At 51.2% G+C, this 15,605-nt stretch overlaps 1 protein-coding gene across 4 annotated transcripts in view; it reads right to left on the bottom strand.

Moving 5' to 3' along the window:
- Positions 1-15,605, bottom strand: part of DIS3L2 (DIS3 like 3'-5' exoribonuclease 2) — a 374,067-nt gene that overhangs the window by 18,502 nt on the left and 339,960 nt on the right. Inside the window, exon 15 of one of the 4 annotated variants that reach the window (XM_082658677.1) lies at positions 3,708-3,796. The exons of the other annotated variants lie outside the window; for them this stretch is intronic. Coding sequence (XP_082514803.1) covers positions 3,775-3,796 — 22 coding nt within the window. The 3' untranslated portion in view covers positions 3,708-3,774. Of the gene's footprint in view, positions 1-3,707; positions 3,797-15,605 lie in introns of those variants that run through there. 4 annotated transcript variants of the gene reach the window in all.

Consider the following 15,605-nt stretch of genomic DNA (forward strand, 5'->3'; position numbering starts at 1 on the left):
TTACTGTCCCAGGCTGCCCTCCAGCCCCACCCCCGACTCTTTATGGGCCACCAATCCCACCTGTCCCCCACCAACTTGGCTCTGGCTGGCTCAGCTAGCTCCATTTACCTTGATTCCCAGGGCCTGGAACAGTATCTGGCATTCAGTAGGCACTCCTAAGTATGTTTTTTATCTGCAATGTTTTGCTTGGTTCATGCAAGACCAATTCCTAACATTTCCATGGTGCTTTACGTTGTCTGCACATATGGTAGCCATGTGACCCTCATTACAACCGCGGGAGAGGGAGAGAGAGAGGATCCTGCCACCTCCATTGCACAGAGGAGGAAATGGGCCTGGGGGTGCAGCCCCTGTCCACCTCGCTGTGGAGTGGGGAGCTGGCCTGAGTCTGGCTCGGGTGAGCAGATGCCTTTGGGGGTCTCTGTGCGGGCCCAATGCCAGGTGCTTGGCCACTGTTGGCCCTTCTGAGTCTCACAACAAGTCTTAGACCCCTCATTGTTCATACGAGCAAAGGGAGGCTCCGAGAGGTCATGTGACTCCCCTAAGCTTACAGAGCGAGGACACCAGGGGCCCCATCCACTGCTCTTCCTCAGGTGATCCTGTGCCGCCTGCCTTAAGCTTTCTAAGGATTGGACAGCAGGGTCTCCTTAGCAGCACCCAACCAAGGGCTCTGCTGACAGCGGGGGGTCAACACAGGGCCTGCCCTGAGGCCACGCTGGCACCTGGGGGACGGGCGCCCATGGTGGTCTGCTGTGTCACTACCGCCCTTCCTTCCTGACTGTCAAGGGCACCTCCCGCCCTCAGCAAGGGTTGCAGCAGCAGAGGAGCCGAGGTCACTCATCTCGACCTAGCTTGCCACCTGCCCAGCAACCTCAGAGGGACAGCGCCTTTCCCCAAGGCTCCCTGCCCCCACGTCTGCGGCTGGCCGTACTGGGCCTGCAAACACACAAGCCCACCTCCAGGCCTGGCCGGGCTGGGACATTCTGTAACCCTGGAGGTCTTATGTTTAGCCCTCGGTTTACCTCTGCCTGTCTCCGGCTTGGCGGACAAGAGGACAGGAATAGGACTTATCCCTATACCGCCAGCTCCCCATGTGAACGCTTCCTCCCATCTGCCTTTGGGGCTCTGGCCTCCTTCTGTGTCTCGGTGTTGCCCCTGGGATGAGCACAGGGGCTGAGCACATTTGCTTTTACTGCTCTAGTTCTCCTGTCGCCGGCTAAAGACTTGAAGGTTCTGCCTCTTTCATCTGTGGACCTCTTTCTGGCGAACGCCACTCAGTGGGTCAGAAGGGCGGGGAGAGTCGTCCTCGGGGCCATGGCCATCTCGACCCTTAGACATCTTGGTCTGGAAGCCTGCCCTAGGAGCTGTCGAGACCTCGGCAAGCCTCACACAAGACTCTCTAGTCTGCCTCAAGAGGGTGTTTCCTCACTGAACTCTGAGCTGGGTAAAGAATTCTGGTCCTTTTTGTTTCCCCTGGTGAGTTCCACACTGTTAGAACTGCCCAGCCCCTGACAGTGTAAAGGGCCCTCAGAGGGGCTGGGCTAAGGGTGGGTTGGCTTCTTGCATCAAAGGTTGCAGCTCCCTCGGCCCCTGCACGTCTCACTGACCTGCTGCTGGCCTCAGCCCAGCTCCCCCCGCAGCCATGAGGAAACTGGCATCTCTCTTTGGGCTTCCTCTTGGGTGACGTGCACCCACACTTCCTAGGACCCCCCTGGGGCTTCCAGGCTGCTCCCTCCACCTGCCACCCCTAGCCTGCCTCCACTCAGTCACAACTGAGTTTTCAAGGCGCAGTTCAGGCATCACCCTTCTTGGCCCATGGTCCTCTGGGCTGATTCTAGCCCCAGAACTCATTGTTGGATTGCAACCGTCTCTTTTGAGGCCAGTTTTCCTGTCTGGGGACCAGGCTTTGTCCACCTCTGTGTCCCAGGGCCAGGGGCACGTGTAGGTGCTGTTCAACCTGGGTTAGACAGGCCAAGAGCTGCAATGTCAAATGCCTGTTTGGGGAATGAACGAGGCACTTCAGAGACATGATTTGCTTGGTGCTCCACAGAAAAGAGGGAAGGAGGACTGTTCTGGGGGGTGGAAGCAGAGACCCCCAGGAGAAGGGCCTAGGAGTGGGGTTCCTGCAGCTTCCCTTCAGCTGTTCCCCGCTGGAAGGCAGGCATGTGAACTCAAGAGACAGAACCTAAGTCAGCTTCTGCCAGCCTGATGGGACCTGCTGATTTGCTCTAACGAAATTCTTCCCTACCTGTAGACAGTCATCACTTAGATCCAACACAGGGTGACAGTATGGCTGGGGCTCATGTGTTGGTCACCTGATAAATGAATACTCTTGTCCAGAGCAGCCCACCTCATTCTAAATATGAAAAGTAGCAGATTAAAAAAAAAAAAAATCTTCTCCTGGGCTGTTTCCATTGAACTAGCGCTTGTCTTATCACCCACTGGGATGCGGTATGTTGAGTCTGGCAGAGCTCTTCGTTAGTTATGTGACTCTTAAAATATTGACCCACAGTTTTATGAACCAGGTTCAGAGTGGTTTAAATGGATTTGTTCCCATCCAGAGCCTCTGGGCTTCCCCAGCATGTCCTGTCCCTGCCTAGACACACACACAGCCAACCTCCAGGGCGCACCGGCTCTCCCTCCGGTGAGAGGGCGAGCACACTGGGAGGGGTTGCAGGGGCGAGCACACTGGAAAGGGGGGCGAGCACACTGGGAGGGGTGGCAGGGGCGAGCACACTGGGAGGGGTGGCAGGGGCGAGCACACTGGGAGGGGTGGCAGGGGAGAGCACACTGGGAGGGGTGGCAGGGGCGAGCACACTGGGAGGGGTGGCAGGGGCGAGCAAGGAGACTGCTGGTTTTCATCCCCACCTCTACCCCTGCATCTCTGGACTGATGGAAGCTCTCATATACAGGCTGTGTGAAGACTTCAGCCCTTTCCAGGTGCCGCCCTCAACTCCACCTTAGATCCAAGGCCAGAACAACCTGGATTAGGCTGGGTTGGTGGTAAGTCAGACGGCAAGGCCAGTGGATGTCAAAGCCTGGATGGAGTCCACGGTTCTACTTTCCTGAGCTGCCGCTCTGCAGGCCAAGTCCATCGTTTAGGGCAGCCTGGGATGCCCAGGGAACCCTGCTTTTCCAGGACCTAGAGATGCTCTAAAACAGTTCTCTAGGCGCCTGGGAAGCTGACCAGATTTCTGCGTCAGTAATGGCCTCTGGGAGCCTTGTCATAGGTGGCTCAGGCCAGGCCTGGGCAGCCATCATGACTGGGAGGACCAGCCCGTTCCACCCAGGCTTCCCTCAGGGTGAGAACTGCTCTTCCTGGCAGAGGCCTCAGCCCAGCTGTCCCCACCTGGGAGGAGGCCCTGCCCAGTGCCCTGCAGGGCCCTGTGTGGTCACCTGGCTGTGGCCGTCCTCTCATAGCCACTGTGGAGAGAGAGACCGTGCTCCCTGGCTAGAGGTGTCTATGCCAGTCCATTTCCCAGCAAATCTTTGTGAAGTTCAAGCCCAGTTCCTCACAGGTCACATTTGGGTGTTGCAGAATTACTGCCATCTGGTCATTCTGCAACAACACAAACACTTGGCTGCTGGTTTCACCTCACAGGCAGAGCACAGCTCAGGGCGGTGTCCACTGCCAACTGCATGCAGAGACTGGGCGCACACCTCCACCATGGCCTTCGTCACCACCTGTGAATGTTACCTTACACACCTGTCTTCCTCTGTGGGCTGTGCGCTTCGGGGCGGGGGGGTAGGATCTTTCTCATTGCCCAGTAGCTGGCACTAGCAGGTGTCCAACAGTTTGCTAGACAAGCAGAGGAAAGGTGTCTAGATCTGGGCTAGGAAACAACGGGCAAATGCATCCCCTGCCCACGAGGCACGTGGGCAGACGTCCTCAGGGCCCTTCCTTCCACACTGAGGAATTTCCGAGGGGTCACTTTCTAAGTTTGGCAGTGGGAAATGATCCATCTGGCAAGTAACGCAACTCTGAATATATAAGGGCTTCCTGAAGATTCCTGTGGTTCCCCGGCATGAGCTCAGCTTTATCAGGGCTCGGACCAGCGCTGGCCTCAGGCCTCTATGGAGAGCTGGTCTGGCCTGGATGGGAAGGGCGCGCAGGAGGGCAGGCTTCTCCCTGTGGGTGGGCAGCAGCAACCTCTTGTGCTCTTGCTTGTTGAAGTCAAGAGGGAAGGTGGGGGGGGGTGTCCACCATACACGGCCTGTGTAACCTGGACGGCTAACCTCCCTAACCTCCACTTCCCACCCCTCAGGGGGAGGATTAAATGAGACACATTACGTAAAGCTCTCATCTCAGGGCCCGGCATGTCGTTAAGCATTCCGTAAGTATTAGTAATTATTATTACAAAAACCTTAAGGTGACAAGAGTCTGGTGTCATTAGAATACTGAAGGATGCTAGAACACAGAGCGAATGCAGCCAGCGCCCTGGAGACATTCACTCAGCACTTGCTGGGCATCTGCAGCATTCCAGATATTGTGCTAGGGGCTGGGACACAGATACTGTCCCAGCCCTTGGGCCTAGGGAGTCAGGAGATAAACACATAAACATAAACACTCCCCTACCGCCCCATGAGAATTTTCTTAGTCACACACTGGCTCTTTGCTTCGGCATTTATTTACTGAGTTCCCACAGCAATGTTCTCAGCACTTTGGGCGACGGATCCCTCAGAGGATCTGAGGAAAGCGGTTTTCCACGCATTCCTTCACACACTCTACCCACAAAACCTCCCCCATTCTATTGCAAGGAGTTCATGGGTCATGAAGCCTAAGGTGGAGCCTGCCTCACAGGACACACAGCAAAGTACTGGCGTTTCTGAGGAGGCGAACGGTCGCACAGGCCGCGTAAGAGTTAGGTCTGATGAGCCTGACAGCTGGAGAACACACCAGGAGAAAGCCGCGAGGCGTGAAGGCTTCCTTCAGCTTCGACAGCGGAACACTGAAGATCTGACTGTTTCCTGGAATATTTACGACACAGAAGATGGCGACCAGCTAACTGGTCTTTCATCTGCACTGAGGACTAATTAATGAGAGGAAACAGACTGAGATGAAACCAGAGGGCTGTTAGCACTAAGGAAGAATTTCCCAACATGACAGACGCACTAAACAATTCAGTTCAAGTTGATTTAAAAAGTACACCACCATCTCACTTATCTAAAACTCAACCACATGCTCAATCTTGAGTCTGATACATGGGGCAAAACCAGGAAACAACCAACAGACCAGGCCTTGGGGGCCAACACAGGTGCCGGAGCCAGGAGTCGAGTGTGACTCTCAGGGAAGTCCCGCCTGCGCTCCCCGCTCAGACCCTTTCCTCTTCTCGATGGACAGTTCTGACTACTAGACTCGGCTTCCTGGCCGGCGCCATACCCCCATGGCGCCTCGTGCTCACAGCCAGGCTGAGAGGGTGCTCCTGGTGTCTCCTGGACAGCAGTAGAGAAGTGACAACGGGCCCTGACTGTAAAGGTGGACACAAAGACAGTTGGGGCAGGGCCTCAGTAAAGTCGAGTGAAAGCACACGGCACCGTGGGAGTATTTAGAGCAGAGGCAAAGCCGCAGAGCGCAGTACAGCCTAAGGAAAATGCTTTTGTATCACCATATAAACATTGTGAATAATCCTAAATTATTTAAAAGTGCTGCATGATGTCCAGCGGACACCATTAAAGCAAAAAATACGTCCATAAATTAAAACAAGAGCCATTCCTTCTGTGAAGTTCCAGAGAGCTCACACACGAAGGTGTTTAGAGAAGATCACAGCTGGCCCACCACTGAGGGAGACACCATCGAGAGGACACCCAAGACAGGAATGCTGCCCAGAGAGCGCAGTGCTGCTGGCTTGGTGGGCCCTGCTTCTGAGCGCTCCCCACAGCCCTTCAGTTCCAGGGTGATGGCAGCGAGGTCCTCATCGATGCCAGGAAACGAGCCACGTCCTCTGCCACACCGGCCCACTCCTGGCCTTGGAAGGCAGACACCGTGTCTCACTCATCCTCAACCTTGGAGCCTGGCCCAGCAGCCCCTGGCACGTCCTTGGGTCGTGGGGTCATGTGGGGCTGGCAGGGGCAGCTTGCAGTCAGTGCGTGCTGTGTGCTCTGCATCTCAGCTAGGCTTTGCTGGGGTGGGTTTTCAGAGCAGCTGCGTAAGTTGGCCACTTGCTTTTTGCTTGACTCAACGGGCATGAGCTGGGCACCTGCTCTGGTCACTCTGTGAGGTCTCTGCCCACCTGAGTGCCCACCTTTGGAGAAGTGTGCTCAGAAGGGAGAGTAATCGTGTTCAATTCCTCTTCAATAAATAAAGTGATTTATATCTAAGTGATTTCCATCCACTGATGGCCTTTGTCATCAAGCACAGCAACCCCCTCAGGCTCTGGAGGCTTCCTGCCCAAGCACCAAGAGAAAGCCACAATGCCCCAGAGAGCTGGGGAGTGGCAGTGAAGACAGATCAGAACCACTTCCCCACAGAGAGCACAGCCAAAAGCGAGAGAGCCAAGCACGTTCTGGCCACCCGCCAGGCAGCTGCAGGAGGTGCCAGCCATGGGCACCTTTCTTCAGGCTTAGAGCCAACACGCAATCCTGTGGCCCATTTCCTGCATGGGCGAACCTCCCTCAGAGTATCTCAGGCCTCTGTGGCCGGGGCCTGGGCTCTGACTTCCAGCCACCCAAGGGAGGGTGCTTATGGCAGAGGCATTTGCTACTTTAAGTATCTGAACATGCCCTAGAGGCTGGTGCAGCCCACCGGCAGGCAGCACTTGCCAGGAACTGAGTGGACCTGCTCATCAAATGGGACTGGCCTGAATACCACCAGCTTCTAGCACTCCTCAAGGTCTTGGAAAGGGACAGCCCTCCTTGGGTTTAAAAACTAAATAGCTGAGCCATCAACTTAGAAAGGTTAGTCTTAGGGGCCAAAGAGCAGTCTTCCCACTGGGATGGGAATCGGTGGATGGACAAATACCCAGAGTGGCAGAAAAGACATAGATCGTGCCAGGGAATTCTGACAAAGGTATATACATGGCAGAGAGAGAGAGGTACAGAGAAAACAAAAATGCTAATTTTCCCCATCCTCTCTCACTGGTCAAATCATGTCACCATATGCTCAGAGAGAATTTGGAAAAAAACAACTGAAGGATCCCAAGTCACACTGGATTGCTGCAGCCCTAGGAGGTTCCTAGAATGGACACGATTGCAGTCCATCGCAAAAAGATGAGTAAAGGGAACGGCAAAGCTATACAAAGGAAATTTAACAAGAAGGAAAAAATGCTGTTTGCTTAATGTAGCCCTGTGTTAAACCAACCAAGGGAACTCTCTTTTATAAGGTCTTTGAGAGTTGCAAAGTATTTAGTTTCGAGAGTTCCTGGTGGCCTAGAATTGTCTGTCTTGGGTCATCCTTGGGTAGTTGTTTGGGCTGCAGGAAGGGACACTCTCACATCGTGGCTCGGGCCCCAGAAGCCCCCTGCCAGCCCCGGGCCTGTTTGGGTCTCTACCCTCCTTGTACTCTTCCTTGCTCTCTCCAAACCTCAGCAGAGAAAGATTCTGTGTGTCTGCATAGGGTTCATAATCCTCTAATTGGGACAGCTTGAGGGCTTAAAAACACACAGTCCCACCCAACAACCCAAGCAGCCTGACCAGAAGGAAAGCCCTCAATCCTCACCGCCCACCTCCTTGGCATCAGAGAAAAGCCCAAATGGCAGTAGAGGCCAGGGAAGGCCTAGCCTGGTGGGGGGCTCAGCCCGGTGGCTCAGCCAGGTGGCTGAGGAGAGCTGCAGGTGCAGCTGCACGGGCAGGCAGGGAGGGCTCCTTTCAGCATGAGACTTGGCTGCCCCAGTTTGCTTCCATGACAATGGAAATCAGAGAAAGGCGGATGTGCAGAGACAGTGCTATAAGGAGGTATGGGGGAGGGAAAAGGAAAAGATGTTCAGCGTACCTGTGAAGTAGCTTAGCAACTCTCCTCTTGGAAACCTATGACAAATGTGGTATTTTTTTGTGACCTTGAGGGTTACACATTCAATATTCTACCAGGGAATCGAGGAGTAGTAAGAACAGCCTGGGCTTTGGGTCCGACACCACCTGTTACAACCCCTGCTCAGCTGTATCAGCCACGCGATCCGTCTGTAAAACGGACAAGGCAAAGTCTTCCTCACAAGGTTAAAATAAGGAGTCACAGTCTTGTGATATTCCATCTGCCTACCTCTTAACATACAAAAACCACCACTGCCACATTTCAAACTTAAAAGTACCTTCGAATTGAAAGATCAACTTGGGGAAAAGTAAAATCAAATGTATACAAAAGGGAATTTTAGTGCAAGTTTTCATAATTTAAAAGTGAGTTTGTGGTAAAAACCCTTTTCTCTAAGATCAAGAACAAGACATGGACGCCTGCTATCGTCACTTCCATTAAATACTGTATAGCACTACGAGGCCAGAAAAAGACACAAATGGTGTTGATACTGGAAAGGAATAAGTAAAACTGGGTACAGAGAAAATCAGAAAAAATCTGCAGATGAATTATTTGAATAAATTTAGCAAGGTCACTGGACACAGGGTCAATAAAAATAAACTGTCCTTCCATACATCAGCAACAAAGAGACAAGGAAATTTATAAATACCATTTTAAATAGCATCACAAACATTAAATACCTAGGAGTAAATCTAATGAGAGATAATCAAGAAGACCACTGCACAAAAATTTATGAAACGTTACTGAGAAAAATTAAAGAAGACCTAAATAAAGAGTGGGATACACCATGTTTGTGGAGTAGAAGACAATCATAAAAGGGTTAATTTTTTCCCAACTTGGTCTCAGTGTAAAGCCAGTGCAATCTCAGTGTAAATCCCAGCAAGTCTGTGTGCATGTGTGTGGCAACTGACACTGATTCTAAAATTTCCATGGAAATGGAAAGGGCCAGGAATAGGCTAGGTGCCCTTTATTGAGGAGTAGCAAGGTGGAAAGGTCTAACTCTACTGAATATCAAGACTTATAATAAAGGTACAATGATTAAGACAGTGTGGCACTGGCACAAGAGACACGCAGATCACTGAAACAGAACAGAGTGCAGATACAGATCCGTGCAGATACAGACCCTTCATTTTGACAAAGGTGGCCCTGTGGAGCAGTAGGAATGATGCTGGGTCGATTAGATGTCCATACGGGAAAAACTGAAACTTGCTGTACTATATTCAAAACTCATTTCTGAGTAGATTATGGTCTAAAATAGAAAAGGTAAAACAATAGAGCTTCTAGAAGATAATGTAAGAACATGTTGATGGCTAATTGCCTGTGTCCACTGGACGGGCCACAGAGTGCCCAGATTAAACATTATTTCTGAGTGTGTCTGTGAGCACTTGCATTGGATAAAGTAGACTGCCCTCCCCAGCGTGGGAGGCCTGAACAGAGCCAAAGGGTGAGGAGGGAGTTCTTCCTCTCACTGCTTGCCCTCTCGTCTTATCTTCTCCTCCCCACAGACTGGGAGTTACCATTGACTTTCCTGGTTCTCCAGCTTACCAGACAGCAGATCATGGGACTTCTCAGCCTCCATAATCACATGAGCCAATCCCTCATAATAAATCTCCTTATATATATACACAAATATAAATAAAAATAAATATATATATATATAGCCTACTGGTTCTGTTTCTTGGAGAACTCTAATACCAAACATGTCTTCATGATGTTTATATAGTTTTCTTAAATGGGATATAAGAAGAATTAACCATAAAGAAAAAACCCGATACACTGAACTACATTGAAATGAAGAATTTCTGTTCATTTAAACACCACCAAAGAGAGTAAAAAGGCAAGCTACTGAGTAGAAGGTATCTGCAACATGTATAAGCAACAAAGGACTCACACCCAGAATAGAGTGAACTATAAGTCAACAAGAAAAACGGAAAACCTAGAAGAATAATGGGCACACAATTTGAAAAGGCATTCTACTGAACGGCCAATAAATATATGAAATATCATATGTTGCTGGCAGGAGTGTTAAACTGGTACAACCACTTAGGAAAATCATTTGGCAGTATCCACTAAAGTGGGTATTTTCTCTGAGTTAGTAGTTTCACTCCTAGGTATACACTCAAAAGAGATATGTGCATGTGTGCACCAAAAGACACGTATAAGCAGAATTATTTATAACAACCTCAAATTGGAAACAACTCAAATGTTGACTGAATTAATGCAGATTGGATAAATTACAATGTATTCATACAAAGGAAGACTTATAGCAATCAAAATGAATGAATTAGGACTATATGCAGCAACAACGATGAATTCTCAAAAACATAACGCTGAAAGAAGAAAGTCAGACACAAAAGAGAAGCCACTGAATGATTCCGTTTATATGAAGTTCAAAGCCAGGCAAAACTAATTTGTAGTGTCAGAAGCAATGATGGTGGATTCCTTTCTGGAGGAGAGAGGGGTATGCTGGAAGCTCCTGGGGTGCCGAAATGTTCTATTTCTTGATGTGGGTGATAGTTACATGGGTGTGTTTGTTTGCTAATACTCTTTGAACTAGATGCACATGACTTGCGCACTTTTCTCTATGCATGTCATAGTTCAAAAATAAGTTTCACAAAGTGAGTTTATGTAAGAATCTATTTTCCAGAGTGTTGACTATGGAAGAAAATAGTGGAGTGGATATTAAGTCACCCTACGTGCTGAGACACGGGGACCAGTGTGCATGATGTGTCTGCATCTGGCCTCTGTCCAGTATAATCTCCCCATTGCCGCTGGCTTCCACATTTCCTCACTCTGATCAGTTCTGCCCTTAGAATGTCGGCAGGAGCCGAGGAGCTAGCAATTTCTATCAGGGGCTGAGCACCCTGGCCCAGCAGCATAGGAAACCTCTGATGAGACAATTCAGTGCTTTACAGCATGGCTTCAGGCTCCACCGCACCCCCTCCCCCCATTCTCCCAAGACGTAGGGAAAGGGTGCTGACTCAACACAGCTGAGTAAGAGCTTCCCTGCCCTGGCCACCTGTGGGCTGCATTACATTTGTGGGAGACTGGGTGACTGTAACCCAATGGTAATGTAAGCTACACAGAAGTCAGTCTTGCTGACCCAGGCCTTGCTGCCCTCCCTGCCCAGGACCCACAGGCAAGTTCAGCATCACTCTGTGTAGCTGTTCCAGGCCCCACCCCTGCCGTGTATCACATGGCTGAGGCAGTATCCCAGGGAGAAGCCTGCTGGCTCTACCTCTGGTTTACAGCTTGAGCTGGGGGGGCCAGGGCACCACTAGGGGAACTGGCCTCCCTTTCTGTAAGTGGGAGTGTTCATACTCACCCCCTTCCCTTCCTATAGGGAAAACTCAGGTCAAATGAAACTGCATTTTGGCACCCAGGATACCATTATTGTTGCTGCACGGAGTGAGGTGGTGGGAGGGAACAGGAGCCCCCACCATCTCTCTGCACGGTGTGGAAGTGGAGAAGCGCATCCCTCACTGATCACCGTCTTGATTCCAGCAGCTTAAGCAGGAGTCATGCCCGCATCACACCGAAGCCCGACACTAAAGGCTGCGGTGGAAAACAGTGAGCTCCCACCCGCACCGCAAGTGGCTGACTCCAAGACGCCCGCTGCAGCTGCCGGCTTGCTCCCATGAGGTCACTTCTGGCACCTTTCTCTGGCTGAGTTGCCTCCAATTTCCCCAAAAGCCCTCCTCCTCCGCCTTGATTTCCAGCTCTCCTTTCTCCTAACCAAGGGCTTCACCAGGAACAAGGAAGGCATTCTTCATTCTAACCTGGCAGTGTCAGCGGGAGGTCTGGAGGCTCTCAGGTAACACCACTCCTTAGCCTGAGGAACTGGCATCAGGTCCGAGGTGCAGGCACACAGTGTCATTTCCAAAGTACTGGGAACACTGGGAAGTGTTAGTGTTGGTCTGAAGTTGTCAGGGCTGCTGGGAAATATTCCATCTGCTTATTTAGGTGAAGGAAGAGGACACGAACCAAGCAGAGGAGGAAACGAATTAGAGGCAGGGCTTTATCCAGGAGCTCTGCTCTTTCTCCTGCCTGAGTGCGGTGGCCACGAAAAGGCGCCTCTCAGCTCTCCTGCCACGGGAGCATAAATGGCCTGGTGGCCCAGCCGCAGCCCCTGACCCACCACTGCATTGACACCAAGGCCACACTTCCCGAGGGCTGCTCCCAGCCGGTGACTAAGCACTCGAAGGACCTGCAGGATGTGAGGCTTCTCCAGCAGGTGACTTTGGTTCCAGGACTTCCCATCAGTCTGGATGAACCTTCTTAAAACTGGGCTGCAGCCCAAGACTCTTCCTACCCAGTCCTCCTCCTATGCCTTCCTCCACAGGGGCTGAGCTTGTGTCAAGATCTGAAGACTCTCTTCCTGCCTTCTCCTCTTCTCTCCCCTTCTAATCCTGTCCTGGCATCTGCTTCTCAGCAGACCTGATGTGTTAACACAGTGGTACTGGAGTGGGTCTGAGAGAGAGGCAAAGAGATGGAGTTTGGGGCCTGGCTCGCTTACTACCCAGTGGGCAGAGACGACACTCTTCTGAGTCGAATGTGGGGCATGGAGAATCCCTGGCACAAAGTAGTGGCCCAGCTGCTCAAAGACTCACCAGTGGTGACCTGGGAAAAAGCCTTTGCTTGACCGTGTTGATTCAAGCATTTGAGAGCCCGGGTGGTGCAGCGTCTACCAGGACCATGAAGTGAGGCACACGGTGCCCAGCAGGGAGACGGTGACAGGCTGAGGGCCCTCAACCAGCAGCTGCAGGCTAAGCCGGAGAGCCAGAGGGCCTCTTACAGAGGCAGCTTACAGAAATGTGGCCCACACTCCCTGCGGAAGGCTAGTGACATCCTGTGCTGCAAGACATGCAGGGGGCCCACCCTGCATCCCCCACCTCATTTCTGGGGCTTCAAGGCCCGTAACTAGGTTTAAATGTCAGGGAAACTGGGGCTGGGGATGTGCTGGGCCTGATAAGGCAGAAAGAGATTATATACCAAGAGTGGGAAGGATGAGCTAGCAGGATTTGAGGGCCTTCATCAAAGGGGCCAGGAGATGAGATGAGCAAGAATTTACTGTTTTGGGCGAATTTTCTTGGGATGTGGGATTCAGCACCCTTTCAAAGACCCTAAGGGACGGGGCAAGCTCGCTGCTGGAGTGGTCCTTAGAGGCCTGCAGACAGCGACAGCTAAGGCTGAGCAAATGGAAGGGCGTGAGCTGCCCTGGCAGACAGCTGGGGGAGGAAGAAACAGGCTGAGTCCGGAAGACCTAGCGGAGGCCTATGGGCTGTGGGGGGGCCCACAGGACACTCCCTTCACCAGGCTCATCAGAAGTGTGCTGGGGAGAGGAATACCAGCATTGCTAAGGAGACTGGTAGGAGATCTGCGGGCCACCAAGGACAGCAGAAGAGGCAGTCACAGAGCTGGGCTCATTAACGCCTATGGGGGTGATGGAACCCAAGGTAGCTCAGGCCAGGGGTAACACAACAAGGGTCCCTCTGAACTACAAGTGATGCTACTGCCAGGATTCTTCCCGCTGTGTATCCAGGGGTCAGCAGATGAGAGGAGGAGTCGCATCATGGTGGGGAGGGACTCTCCTGGTGCTCCCTTGCGCGACTGTGAACAGACACATGGACATATGTGTCAACCCTGTCCTGAGAAGGATGTGACAACCAAGGGCTCGGAACCTCCCAATGAAGTTTTGAGTCACACCACCAGCTACGCTGCCAAGACCTGCTGAGGCGCCGGCTGAAGGTGAGAAGAACTCTATGGACCTGCTGAGGTGCCGGCTGAAGGTGAGAAGAACTCTATGGGCAGCAGAGGCGGTGGTCTGTCCCATTAACACGTCCTTTCTAAGGACAGAGGCCACGGGAGCCAAAGAGAAGCTGCTCCCCACACGAGCGGAGAAACGGATCTGTGCAGGGCAAGGGGTGGGCTGCGGCTGCCCACAAGAAGCCCCGTCCAGGCAAACGGCCCTGGCCCTCTGGATCCCTGTGCCCAGGGGTGACTGGGCACGGCAGGGGTCCTGAGGCAGGCCCGCCCCTGTGGGACCTGAGAACAGCACCGTGGGCTGACACTCTGCCTGTCCAGCCCCCTTTCCCCGTCCCTCTCCTTCACAGGGGCAGGCCAGAATGGGCTTTGGAATCTGCTAGAACTAGAGGAAAATTCAGGCTCTGCTCTTGACCATGGTGTGACCTAGGGCAGGCTAACCTCTCTGACTCTCAGCCTTGTTTTGTTTTTATTTTATTTAATCTGTAAAACTGTGAAAATAATATAACCTCCTTGACTTTTTTGAAATCTGTAAAACTATAAAAATAAGATCTGTCTTGAATGGTTTTGAAACTAGAAATAACTTGGGTAAGCCCCTAGCCCAGTGCTGGTGAGCTGTGGGCATTCAGGAGGTGGTAGCTCCTATCACTATTATGCTACGGATCAGAAACTCGACAGGTCGTGAACAAAGTGTAGCCTTGCAATTATACTCAGCTGCTGCAAGTTTGCTTGGCATATTTAATGCTCTTTATAATTATTACTATGCCCTCCTATCAGGCAAAAAATGGTAGGTAGTGATGTAAATAACTGCAATTACTACGATATTTACAGAATTAAATCAAATGTTTGCAGTCTCTTTCTTCTATGTGTTAGTTCTTCAGAATGCATAAACCATCCAAGGAAACCGTTTTCCCTCATGTCATGTATAATTTAATCCTCATGATAATCCCACAAAAAATGAAAAGACAAAGGTTGGAAAGACAAAGGCTGAGTAGCCAGGTTCCCTCTCTAAAAGGATTCAATTAGGTCTCCCAACCTCTGTGGCTAGGCACTACGGGTACTGAAATAAACAAAACAAGGCCTTGACCCTAAAAGGACTCAACCTAAGTGCCCATCATCGGATGAATGGATAAAGAAGATGTGGCATATATATATAATGGAATATTACTCAGCCATAAAAAGAAACGAAATTGAGCTATTTGTAATGAGGTGGATAGACCTAGAGTCTGTCATACAGAGTGAAGTAAGTCAGAAAGAGAGAGACAAATACCGTATGCTAACACATATATATGGAATTTAAGGGAAAAAAAAATGTCATGAAGAACCTAGGGGTAAGGCAGGAATAAAGACACAGACCTCCTAGAGAACGGACTTGAGGTTATGGGGAGGGGGAAGGGTGAGCTGTGACAGGGCGAGAGAGTGTCATGGACATATACACACTAACAAACGTAGTAAGGTAGATAGCTAGTTGGAAGCAGCCGCATGGCACAGGGATATTGGCTTGGTGCTTTGTGACAGCCTGGAGGGGTGGAATAGGGAGGGTGGGAGGGAGGGAGACGCAAGAGGGAAGAGATATGGGAACATATGTATATGTATAACTGATTCACTTTGTTATAAAGCAGAAACTAACACACCATTGTAAAGCAATTATACCCCAATAAAGATGTTAAAAAAAAAAAAAAAAAGGACTCAGCGTAGAGGAAGTAGGAGACAAGTAAACCAGTGCCTGAAGTGCACTGTGATGAGTGCTGAAGCAGAAGCAGAAGCGGACAGGTGTGGCAGAGGACTGTGGAGAAGGCACTCATGCCTTCGTGATGGCTGTCAGGGGTTGGAATGGCTTCCCAGAAGAAGTAATACTGGGCTGAGAGTGGAAGGAGAAGTAGAG

Source organism: Grampus griseus (genome assembly GCF_964374135.1).
Source record: "Grampus griseus genome assembly, chromosome: 7".
Classification (NCBI taxonomy): domain Eukaryota; kingdom Metazoa; phylum Chordata; class Mammalia; order Artiodactyla; family Delphinidae; genus Grampus; species Grampus griseus.